At 50.2% G+C, this 12,476-nt stretch overlaps 1 protein-coding gene across 5 annotated transcripts in view; it reads left to right on the forward strand.

The window, feature by feature from the left end:
* Positions 1 to 12,476, forward strand: part of LOC102558012 (ankyrin repeat and fibronectin type-III domain-containing protein 1) — a 607,309-nt gene that overhangs the window by 111,951 nt on the left and 482,882 nt on the right. For 4 of the 5 annotated variants that reach the window (XM_019493066.2, XM_019493065.2, XM_059716938.1 and 1 more), the window contains exon 2: positions 8,703 to 8,845. In XM_019493066.2, the coding sequence (XP_019348611.1) occupies positions 8,745 to 8,845 (101 nt within the window). In that variant the 5' untranslated portion in view covers positions 8,703 to 8,744. Of the gene's footprint in view, positions 1 to 8,702; positions 8,846 to 9,291; positions 9,422 to 12,476 lie in introns of those variants that run through there. The other variant, XM_019493071.2, reaches the window with a different exon arrangement.

Genomic DNA, 12,476 nt, shown 5'->3' on the forward strand with positions numbered 1-12,476 from the left:
GGCGGGTGGCCAGCGCTTTGGTCAGAATCTTATAGTCCGCACACAGCAGGGAGACCGGCCGCCAGTTCTTAATGTAGCCAAGGTCTCCCTTCTTGGGCAGCAGGGTCAGCACCGTTCGGCGGCAGCTGATCAGCAAGACCTTGTCGGCAAGGCTCTCCTGGAAAACGCGCAGGAGGCTGGGGCCGAGGAGAGGCCAGAAAGTCTTGTAAAACTTGGCAGGCAACCCATTGAGACCCGGGGCTTTGCCAGAGGCGAGGCCAGCTGTGGCGGCTGCCAGCTCCTCCAGGGACAAGTCCCGCTCAAGCTCGCCAGCCTCCAGGGCATCGAGACATGGTAGGCTCTCGTGGAGTTCCCGCGTGGCCTCAGGGCATGACGGCTCGGCCGCAAACAGGTCACCATAGAAGGCGACGGCATGTTCGCGTATTTTGCCCGGCTCTGTAATTACCCGGCCCTCAGGAGTCTTGAGATGATCCAAGACTTTGCTCGCTGCCCTCCGCTGCTCCAGGTTGAAAAAGAAGTGGGTCGGGGCGTCAGTTTCCACCAGCTCCTGGCAGCGGGCGCGGATCCTCGCGCTGTGGGCCGCGCTCTCCGCCAAGTCGCGCAGGCATTTCCTGAGGAACTAGAGGCTCTCGCTCAGTGCTGTGTTGCTGCCAGCGGCCAGCAGAGCAGCCTTGAGCTCCGCCACGTCCTCCTCCATCGGCGTGTCTCGTTCGCGGCCGGCTGGGTGTACTGCTGGCAAAAGGCTCGGATCTGTACCTTGCCCGCGTCCCACCACAGCTTCCAGGAGGAGCGGCTCGGTCTCGCAGCCTCCCACTTCCGCCAAAAGTGGGCAAAGCAGTCCCGGAAATAGGAGTCCTGAAGCAGGCTGACATTGAAACACCAATAAGGTGCCTGTGCACAGGCTCTCCTCGGCAGGCTCAGTTCACAGAAGGCTAGGCCATGATCTGACAGACCTGAGGGAGCAATGTGGCTGCTGCGCAGGAGTGGCAGGTGGTGCCTGGTGACATAAAGGCGGTCAAGGCGAGCCATGGTGAAACCACCGGCACCCATCCTGGCCCAGGTGTACTGGCGTGCATCAGGATGCAGGGCTTGCCAGACGTCCACGAGGTCTGCCCCCTCCAGGGCAGATTGCAGCTTGCGAGCGGAGGGCAGGTGGGGCTCAGGCCCTGTGCGGTCGAGCCGGGGGGCAGTGGTGCAGTTGGAATCTCCACCCAGGAGGAGCAGGTCATCATCCTCACTAGCATCACGCAGGGCTGCCAAGGTCTCGAAGAAAACGACCCTCTCCTGGCCATCAGAGGGCACATAGACGTTGACGAGCAGTAGGCGGTGTTGTGCGAGGGTGACACGGACAGTCAGCAGGCAGCCGGAGATGACCTTCCGCGGCACCGCTGCGTCAAGCTGCAGCTGCGGTGATAAGAGAGTTGCGACCCCAGCGCTGAGGTTGGTGCCATGGCTCAGGAACACCTGGCCTCGCCAGGCAGCCTGCCAGGCCGCCTGGTTGAATCTATCAGAGTGTGTCTCTTGAAGGAAGGTGATGGCCAGCCTCTTCTGTTGCAGGAGCTCCAGGACGGCCTTGTGCTTCACCAAGTCTCGACAGCCATTGATGTTAAAGGTGCCAATGGTTGTGGCTGCCATGGATGTGGGTGTGGGAGAGGAAGAGCGAAGCAAGGTATGGGTGGAAGAGTGAGCACCCAAGAGCAGAGCAAGGCAGTACAGAGAGGTCAAGGAAGGCCTACCGTGCCGTACTCTACTCGAGGGACCTGCCTAGGCCCCACTCAACTCTCACCTTCTGGGCAAGCTTCTCCAAATGGTAAGCCATCTGCCGGGTGCCCAGATCCTGCTGCATGAGCTTGGCGTCCCGCTACATTCTTCTGCCCCTTAGTCAGCTTCAACAAGGACAGGAGACCCCCATAGTCAGGAGGGACCCAGGGTGGCTCCGCCAGCTTGGGGTGGATGTTGCCTATGGAAGAGCAGCAAGGCTGCACCCCCAGCAGGAGCTCGCCTGCAACTGCAACGTCGACACCCTCGATGTCTAGGCACATCAGCCGCCTCTCGTCGTCCGAGTCAAGGACCGGCTTCATGAGGGCATTCCCTGTCTTCTGGAGGGGGGGAGGCCATCCCGCTCACGACGTCTCTTGCTAGACTCGGAGAGCTGGATCTCCATCTCGCTAACTTCCCCATCTGATCCACTAGGCTGGGGCATGACCAAGGGGGTAGCAGGCTCTCCTGCCACCCCCGGGGCCAGGCATTCAGAAGAGAGGCATTCACCACTATCCCTGCTGCCGCCCGACTCTGGAGGCTGGGGGACAGGCAAGGGGGAGGGGACCACTATCCCTCCCCCCCGCCAAGTCTGCCTCGTTGATAGCTACATACAATGGGGCGGGTGGTAGGACGGCCGGAGTGGGGTCAGGCTCTCTAGTGGGGGGTCCCTCGGCACTGGCCGAGGAGGGTCCTGACAGGGATGGGGTGTCCTGAGAGGCCCCCTTTGTCTTCCTCTCTTTATTCTTCTTCTTGGTGGTGGTGGGCAGTTCCCCTTGTGCTGGGGATGGGCCAGATTGCTCCTGGCCCGCCCCAGCAGGGCCAACCACCTCAGGAAGCACCACATTGGCGGGTGGCTGGGAGGAGGCCCTAGCCCCATCATCCGATGAGGCTCCAGCGCCGCAGTCCCCGGCCACCCCAGCCACTCCAGCTGGGGCGGCTGGGGTAGGCAGGGGGCAAAGGGAGGTGTCCGCCTCTCCGCCTGGTGGGGCTCCCGCACTGAGGGCAGGGGATGCCACAGATGGGGGAGGTGGCGGTGGGGCCTGGGTAGTAGCACCAGTCCCTCCACTGGACGGTGGTTTCACACCGGAGACCCCAGTCCCCTGAGATGGAACAGGGGTGGAAGGAGGTTGGGAGGAAGAGCTCCCGGCCTCACTGGGTCGGGTGCGTGCCCCAGAAGTTGACGCGCCGTCCTTCGGCGCTGCCGCAGGCGGCGATGTTCCGGCCGCCTTCCCCTGAGGGCACTGAGCAGCCAGGTGGGAAGAGCCACCGCACTTGAAACACATGGTCTCTCCCACAGACAAATAGATGATGAACCTCCGACCCTCGACCGTGAGGCTCAGGGAGCGAGGCAGAGACTGGGGGCCCTCCTTGAGGAGCATGAAGACCTGCCTCCGAAAGGACAGGACGTGCTTCAGCTGAGGGTCCCTGCTTCCCATCGGCAGTCAGTGAAAAGGACTCGTAGGAACTCCACAGGCCTCGAGTCCCCTGGCCAGCTCCCGGTCAGAAACGTGTGGTGGGACGTTGGAGATCACCACCCTCGCTGCCTGAGTCTCTAGGGGCGTGACAGGATAGTGGATGCCCGCAATGTCTAGGCCCTCTGCACACACCCTGTCAACCAAGGCGGGTGCGCTCAAGTAAATCATCGGGACCATATTCACACGACCCGCATAGCGGATGGTACGCCGTCCCAGGAGTGCAGCTAGAGCCTCTATGCAAACCTCGAGCCCCACATGAAGAGGGGTATGAACCCTCAGGCCATGAGTCAGCGGGAGGTCCCGAGAGACATCCTCATGCCAGCTGCCAGGTGTAGGAGCAGTCATTCCTCACTAGGACAGGGTTAACTGCAAAGCAAAAAACTAAGGGAACGAAAAAAAACTTAAACACAGGAGCTCAAGGCCAAGCTCCTGGGAATGCGGCCAAAACAGAAAGCGAAAATAAGCAGCCGAAGGGGGGGAGGGAATCGGGGGGTGAAAGAAAAGCGTGGATAGAGCAAAGTAAGGGGGGGGGGAACAAAAATGCACCCCTTGAGTGGCAAATGATAAGACACCTCCCCGCGGAGGGGGAGACGGGTGGAGGGGAAAAAAAGCGGCAGAAGGAGGAGGGGAGGGGGAGGTGGGGGTAGAACAACAAAAAGAAAAGGAAAAGGAAAAACAAAGGGGTGGGGGGGGGGAAGAAGGGGCAATGAAGAGCACCTCTAGCATCAGGCTAATGGAAAAGGTAACTAACTCCCCACAACAAGCAAACAGAAAAGAGAGGGGAAAAAAAAAAGGGAAAGAGGCAGTAAGAAAGAAGGCTGCGAGAAGCGACTCACAGACAAAGAAACCGGAAGCAGAGGGGGAGGGAAGAGAGAGTAGAGAAAAGTGCAGGGGAAAAGCTGCAAAAAAGCAAGAAAAGAGAAAGCGAAATAAACAGAGGCTAGAGACCTTTAGACAGGTGGGAGTGAGGAAAGAAAAGAGATGGGAAGCCGGGGAGTCTTACGCTCGGGATCGCCCCACGCAGCTCCAAGCGAGCCTGGTCCGAAGCGTCCAAAGCGGAAGGAAGGAAGACCCATCTTCAAGAGAGGAAGGAAGACCCAGGGAACTACAGTCTGACATCCATCATGGGAAAGATCCTGGAAAAAATTATCAAGGGTTTCATCAGCAGCAGGCTAACAGAAGGCAATTTTCTGAGTGCCAGCCTACATGGCTTTGTTGCTGGAAGGGCTTGCCTGACCAACCTTGTCTCCTTCTATGACCAGGGCATGCATTGCCTGGACAAGGGAGACGAAGTTGATGTCATATATCTGGATTTCAAGAAGGCTTTTGACTTGGTTTCCATGATGTCCTCATGGCTAAGCTGGAAAACTGGCCTCGACCATCTCACAGTCCGGTGGCTGGGGAACTGGCTGTAGGGTCAGACCCAAAGAGTACCGGTTGATGGGAGCAAATCAACATGGCGCGAGGTGACAAGTGGTGTCCCTCAAGGCTCAGTACTCGGGCCAGTACTCTTTAGCATTTTCATTAACAATCTGGATTTGGGTGTCAGATGCAGACTGACAAAGTTCGCAGACAATACTAAACTATGGGGGAAAGCAGTCACACTGGAGAACAGGTTGGGAATACAGGCCAACCTGGACAGGCTTGCAAGGTGGGCAGACCAAAACCTGATAGCATTTAAAGAAGAGAAGTGCAGTGTGCTCCACCTTGGGAGGAAAAACCAGCAACATACTTTTAGGCTTGGCAGTGCTATGCTTGCTAGCACCATGACTGAAAGAGACTTTGGGGTCTTGATTGACCACAAGATGAACAAGAGCCACCAATGCGATGCTGTGGCTGGCAAAGCAAACCAAACTCTGTTGTGCATCTACTGATGCATCTCAAGCAAAACCAGGGAAGTCATCCTCACACTCTGTTTGGCCTTAGTGAGGCCACAGCTGGAGTATTGGGTCCAGGTTTGGGCCCCCCACTTCAGGAGATGTGGATAAATTTGAAAGAGTCCAGAGGAGAGCCCCCTGCATAATCAAAGGCCAGGAGAGCAAATCTTATTTGGAGAGGTTGAGGGACATGGCACTCTTCAGTCTGGAGAAGAGAAGGCTCAGGGGGGACTTGGTGGCAGCCTATAAGTATGGAAGGGGGGGTGCACCAGGATCTGGGAGAACAGTTGTTCACCAGGGTTCCCCAAGGGATAACAAGGTCTTACGGCCACAAACTTCTGGAGGCCAATTTAGACTGGATATAAGGAAAAACTTCTTTACAGTCTGAGTGCCCAGGGTCTGGAATAGACTCCCCCCAGGGGTGGTGCAAGCACCTACTCTGGACTCTTTCAAATGGTGTTTGGTTGCTTATCTTAAGGGGGGTTATTTGACCCCAGCAGACTTCCTGTTTCTGGTAGGGGGCTGGTTGGACTCTTTGATCTTGCGAGGTCCCTTCCAGCCCCTAATGTCTATGAATCTATTAATGTAACTAATACATAGAGTGTTCTAATTCAGTATGTTAGTTTCTTTTTCGAGAAAGTGCACGTGCACTTCCCACTTGATGTCCATTATTTTGGCTGCCTTTGGTAAAGCACTTTATAATTGTCCTGGATGAAAGGCTGGTCTTTCTCATAAATCTAGTTAGAACCTTAGTAGTATAGCAAATCCATCAGATCACTACTCTTAATTTCATAGATTTCATAGACATTGGGCTGGAAGGGACCCCGGAGGATCATCGAGTCCAGCCCCCTGCCCCAGAGGCAGGAAATCGGCAGGGATCATAGGATCCCAGCAAGATAAACATCCAAATGTGGCTTAAACGTGTTCAAAGTGGGTGCTTGAACCACCTCTGGTGGCAGTCTATTCCAAACCTTGGGGGCTTGGACAGTGAAGAAGTTCTTTCTTATGTCCAGCCTGAATCAGTTGTGGCAGAGTTTGTGACCGTTCGATCTTGTCATCCCTCGGGGCGCTCTGGTGAACAGACGTTCCCCCAGATCCTGATGGCACCCCTGATAAACTTATAGGTGGCCACCAGATCACCCACGAGCCTGTGATTTTCCAGGCTGAAGAGTCCCATGGCTCTCAGCCTCTCTTCATGAGGTCTGTTTTCCTGACCTCTGATCACGTGCGTGGCTCTCCTCCGCGCCCTCTCAAGCTTCTCCACATCGTTTTTGAATTGTGGAACTGGACGCAGTACTCCAGCTGTGGCCTCACCAAGGCAAAGTACAACGAGAGAATGATGTCCTGGGATTTGCTTGAGAAGCATCTATGGATGCAAGCCAGCATTTTGCTTGCTTTACTAGCCTCAGCATCACATTGAGGACTCGTGTTTCTCTTGTGGTCAATCATGACCCCCAAGTCCCTTTCGTCTGTAGTGCTAACCAGCGTAGCACTGCCAAGCCTATAAGGATGCTGCAGGTTTTTCATCCCAAGGTGGACAACCTTGCATTTTTCAGTGTTAAACACCATCAGGTTCTTGTCCACCCATTTCATGAGCCTGTCAAGATCTGTCTGGATCACCCTCCTGTCCTCAGGCATGGATGCTTTACCCCAAAATTTGGTGTTGTCGGCAAACTTGGCCAGCCCGCTTCTGACACCAATGTCTACATCACTGATGAAGATGTTAAAAAGTAAAGGCCCTAGGACAGCCTTGAGGGACCCCATTTGTCACAGGGCACCACGACGATTGACTTCCGTCCACTACCACCCTTGGGTCCTGCCGCAGAGCCAATTCCCCAGATTGTGGTGAGGTCGAGGCCGCAGTTAGCCAGTTTTGCCCAGAGGTGATCATGGGATACTAGATCGAAGGCTTTTCTAAAGCCAAAATATACAACATCAATCTCTTCCCCCTTGGCCAGGTAATAGGTCACCTGGTCATAAAAGGAAATGAGATTGGTCAAGCAAGACCTACCTGCAACAAACCCATGCTGGGTATCCCTCAGGATATTGCCTTCAGCTAGTCTGTTAAGAATGGCCTCTTTGATAATCTTTTCCAAGACCTTCCCCAGGATGGAGGTCAGGCTGACAGGCCTGTAGTTTGTTGGATCTACTTTCCTCCCTTTCTTGAAGATAGGCACGATATTGGCCCTCTTCCAATATTCAGGCACTTCATTGAAGATTGTCATAGCTGTGGGTTGTAGAGACACTTTATAGCTCTACTTTGGTTACCGTGTGGAGCGATGCATCCAGTCCAGTTACCACCAGATGAATCCTTCCCCAAAGTATGAGACAGAACTGCCAAATTTTGCCTTTCTTTGACTTCCCACTGAGGTTAAAGAGCCCAGGAGATTGCTGAGAATAGAGGAGATTTGGCTCTTACTTGTAATGAAAAAATGTTTTATTAATGGATGCATCTTTTTCTATCAAATTTTTATAGACTTTTGTTTTTTAAGAAAAATTTGTAATTTCCTTTTGGAATAATTCTTTATAATTTAAGTAAATTAGATCCCTGTGGCAGAATTCTATTTGCTTCAAAAAAGCAATGTGGATCTTGTGCAGATTTTATTGGGGTTTTTTTTTTTTAATTTCAGTGGAATGTTGAGAGCTTCGTTGTATGAATTTGTATTGGCCTTTTTTCAGAAGCATTTAAGTAGGACGCAGTCTACTCTGTGTGAGTCCTGTTTTGTTGCAGTGTCATGGGAGTGGGATCAGGACTAAAGGAGGAATGTTACTTAAGCAGGAAATATAATTTAACAGCCAAGAAGTTTTTCCTTTCTCCTGTAGCTTCAGTGGTTAAACTGTTGCTTTTGTGAGTCTCATCCTCCTGTTCCTCTGTCTAATATACTTTGTTTTTGGACCACTTGCAAGTAATGATAAATAAAATGTGCATACAGTATGTTTCTATGCCTGCATGCTGAACAAGGCAGACCTGTTGTTGATTAAAGAACATATATATATTATCCACAAGTGGCAAAAGAGAAAGGTTTCTAAGTATAAAAAACAGTTTCTTTCTCCATTCTCCTGTCTATTATACTTTATAATTAACTGCTGTCTGTTACTTTATGCAAGTAATTGATAATCATCTTGAAATGTCTTGCATACTAATGTTATCTTGACCTATTCTCCACTGGTACCAAGCATACACTTCATGTGGAGGAATGTATTTATTCATAAAATATAGCTGTGAACATGTGCACACATTAGTAGCTACTGATTTTTTTGAGACTCGGTTCATAGGCTGCTCCTTGTGCTCCCTCCTAAGAGACAAGGAAATGTTTCTTGCCAGATAGTTAGAACGGAGTGGTAGGTTTGGATTAACATTTCCAATAGTCTTGGTCCTGTTTCTCTTCAAGTGGTAGCATACAGTTTGCCCATCCAGTTCTCCCAGAGGTGAGGTCCGGGTCCCATGCTGACCTTGGTAGGTCTGACTGCTGGAAGTTCTTGACACTGCTCACACTTGGCTACACTTGGCTACACTTGCTGATAACTTGTGTGGGATGCCTTTTTTCATCGCTGACAGGTGGGATTTGTTTCTTTTTCTGTCTTGCAGTGATGAAGCCTGTCTAACTATGGTGAAGCTTGGATCTGCATCATGGCTCATGATGTCTCTGTTCACAAGAATCTGGCAGTGCTTTCTGTGGAACCTGTGAGTCCAGAACCTGAGAAGAGAGGAAGCATGGACCTTGTCAAAGGGTGAGTCAGGGCTCTGTTTTCTTCTAGTCTCTCTCTGTCATTTCCCCCCTTAGGTGGTTTGCTAAAAACAGTATCAGTTTGTTGATGCATTATAAATTAGATCTCTCCTTGTGGGTGAGTGTAACCTAGCAAAGATAATTGGAACAATACTTTCTAGGACAAAGCCTTGTTCCTAGTGCTTCATGCCAAACCAAACAACTAGAGAGTTTTGGGACTTTATATGCCCCTGAAAGTTCACTTCTCAGTTTAGGTTTTTCCCACTTTGGGAAGATGTACTTGTAGGAAGTGAGTTGCCAGACATATACAAGCAGGGCCAGATAATCATACTCACTTTACATATAAAGGTGTTGCCTTGTCAAGGCCGAAAACCAGAGTTGCAGTGATTGGTGTCTAGGCCAAGTGTCAGAGGAGAGGCAAGATCAAAACTTGTGTTCATTGCCTTATAGATAGGAGACCTTGAGCAGACTGCTGTTGCTTCCTGGCAAGCTATTTAAATGGTTGAGCAGCTTCCAGTGTGTTGTGGACCAATGGGGAAGCAAGGGCAAGTATAACCAGTCAGGACACAGGTATGCAAAGGTAAGTCCTTCTCCTGCAGGTTGAGTCTTCCTAAGTGGCAAGCTGTTGGTGTGTGAGTGAGGGTGAGCTGTCATGTCTGCTCTAGAGAGCTACCAAAGTGACCTGTCATAAAGAAAGACTGTGCTCTGGCTGGGAGAGAGCCCTCCTTTGGTAGTGTGCTTCCAGAAATGTGGTTCTTGGTTGAATTTGCTATGGCCTTGTTAGGATCTTCCTTCCAAGAATCATCTCTGTTCTGAAAGGGCCCTTTTGTTTTGGTGTCTGAAGGGGCAAGGCTGTTTGAAGAAGAGGTACTTTAGTGTTCTGGGGTCGCAAAGATGTTACACGAAGAAAAGTTGTTTTGTGAAGAGCTAGGAACCCATCACAGAGAAGGTGCCACGGAGTGTAAGGTGGCTGTTTTCTGGGTTTTGTTTTTTTTATAGTGTGTATGACTTAGCACCTACTGTTCCTGACTAGGATACTATTTGATCAGAAACTTTTGTCAGACAAGCTGCTTACGCTGGCTTGAAGGTGGGATATTTTCCTGTGCTCACATGGCAGCTCTTTGCAATACACATCTCTCCTCCCCCTCCCTTTTCCTGGGAAGGGAGGAAGTTCTATCTATTCTCATTATGCAAAGCACTCCAGAGTTGCACTGGAACGAGTGGGTAACACTGCATACAGATGCGGTAGGCCAGCAGTCTTCCTCCATATTTTGTAGTTTTTGTTCAGCCTTGTGCAAGACCTACCAGTATTTCATCTGACACTTTGTGCCAAAAGCATTGTGTATAGATAAACAAGGGATGTGGTGTGGTGGAAAACTTGTGTCCATGTGAGTTTTAAATGTTTGTGTCACTCTTAGGGAAGCTATGAATGAGTTATATAGGTTGTCCCTGACAAAAAACGTTCGGACCTGCACTGTACTTCTGACCCTCATGCAATCTGTGCAAGTCTCATCTGCTATAAATCTAATGTAGAGAGCCTAAAAATTTGGGCTGGGGATATTTCTTGTATTGCTCTGCCTATGTAAACAGGAGCACTTATTACCATGAAGCTAACTACACAGAGCTAGGAGAGAACCATATAAAACTTAAACAGTGACCTAGAAAAACGGACTGAAATGGGTGTTTTCAAAATGACACGGCTTTAAGGTCCATTATCTCAGGTATTTCCAGAGCTGCTAGTGAGTGCTAAATCCCAGGAGGAAGCTGGAAATCCTGGAAAACTCCCTTCTCTAAAATTAGTTGTTCCTGTTTTTAACCATGGGGAGCCCTGAGGTACTGGAGTTTAAGGTGCCACTATTTTCATCTAGAAACCTGTCAGTAGCTCCTGTCTGAATCATCCCAATCCTGGAGCAGTAGACTGAGGTGCAAAGGACAGAAAGCAGTAGGAGGTGCATGAAATATTAATTTATTATTTGAATTCCCCCACCCCACCACATACACACAGCATAGATTAATACACTGAGCATGTATGCGTACACATACGTTCTTTTAAATACAGTATATACAGGTGATTGTGAATTTGCTTCCAATATTAAGTTAGATGAGCAAGCCTTCAGGGGGAAGTGATGTCAAGTCATTTTTGTACAGTTTGATGCCAGTCTATTTGCACAGCCAGTGAAGGTAAGAGAGTTCTTGTGTTAACCTAGCTCAGGCCAGGCTCTTCTTGTTAGGTAAAGCACCTAACAGGAAGAGTTGGGAAGCTGCTTGTGTCTCTGGTATAACTGATATGACACAGTTATTGGGATGTAGGGAGTTCAGAGTGGCTTGGTGGTGTTATCTGTGGAAACCTAAATGTGTATATATATTGTTTAGTTTATTTTAATACATCCGTGATTGTTCACAAAAATCTCTAAGGCAGAGGACCTATTGTTATTTGCATTTATTTATCTGATTTGTCTGTGTGCAGTACACACAGAGCTTTGATGCACTGAAAAGATGCTATACATTTTATTGAATAATGCAAGAAACAGTGAAGCAAGATACTCCAGAATGTTATTTGATTTACTTCTATTTTTCTTAAAGGTGACATTTAGAAGAAAATATGTTGCATTGCTGTCCTTTTTTTGTTTTGTTTTTTTAGGATGAGATAAAAGGGCCATCAAGTTTGGTCCCTTTTCCCCCTACAAACTCTACACCCCCCCCCCCCCAAAACAAACAAAAGGAAACAAAAAAACCTGGTTTATTTCCAGATTTTACATTTGAGGTCTGGTTATTTCCAGTTTTTACATTTCCAGAATTTGGGTATTGTGTACCCCAAAAGATGGAGATGCAGTGCAAGAGAGAATTGAACAAATAAGAGGAGAGCAGACTTTTAATCAAGCTGTGAAGAACTTTGTTTTCCTTAACCTCTGTTAAGCTCTGACTAATACTTTGGAAGCAAGATTAGTTTGGTAATATCTTTTATTTGGCCAGCTCTCTTGAAGATTCAGCATACCCCTGCCCTGCTGGAGCTTTGCAAGAGCCTGCTAAGCTTCCAGCTCCTGTAGGTAACACAAGCTCAACTGTGGCTACCGCCCCTGCTCTCCCTAAGACAAAACACAAAGTGTTTGTTGTGGGAGACTCCATCCTGAGGGGGACTGAGGGGCAGTCTGCTGCCCTGACCCCTTAGTGCGGAAAGCCTGCTGCTTCCCGGGAGCCCATATCCGAGACATTGCGGAGAGGATCCCTAAGCTCCTCCAGCCCACTGACCACTACTCTATGCTCCTCATCCATGTGGGCACGAATGACATGGTTCGGAGCAATCCCAGCCAGGTCATGAAGCACTACAGGGATTTGGGAACAGGGCTTAAGGGGTTGGGGGCACAAGTGGTGTTTTCCTTGATCCTCCCAGTTTCGGGCTATGGGCTGAAGAGGGAGAGGAGGATCAAGGTAGCAAACCAAAGACTGTGGCACTGGTGTCATTGGGAAGGCTTTGGCTTCCATGACCAAAGTCCGCTCTTTGGTGAGAGAGGCAGCGAGCTGCTGGGAAGGGATGGCCTCCACCTCTCTCTGCTGGGGAGGAAGCTCTTCTCAGCTGGACTAGCTGACCTGTTCCACTGGGCTTTAAACTAAGCCCGTCAGGGTATGGGGGGACC

Source organism: Alligator mississippiensis, chromosome 13, assembly GCF_030867095.1.
Source record: "Alligator mississippiensis isolate rAllMis1 chromosome 13, rAllMis1, whole genome shotgun sequence".
NCBI classification, from domain to species: domain Eukaryota; kingdom Metazoa; phylum Chordata; order Crocodylia; family Alligatoridae; genus Alligator; species Alligator mississippiensis.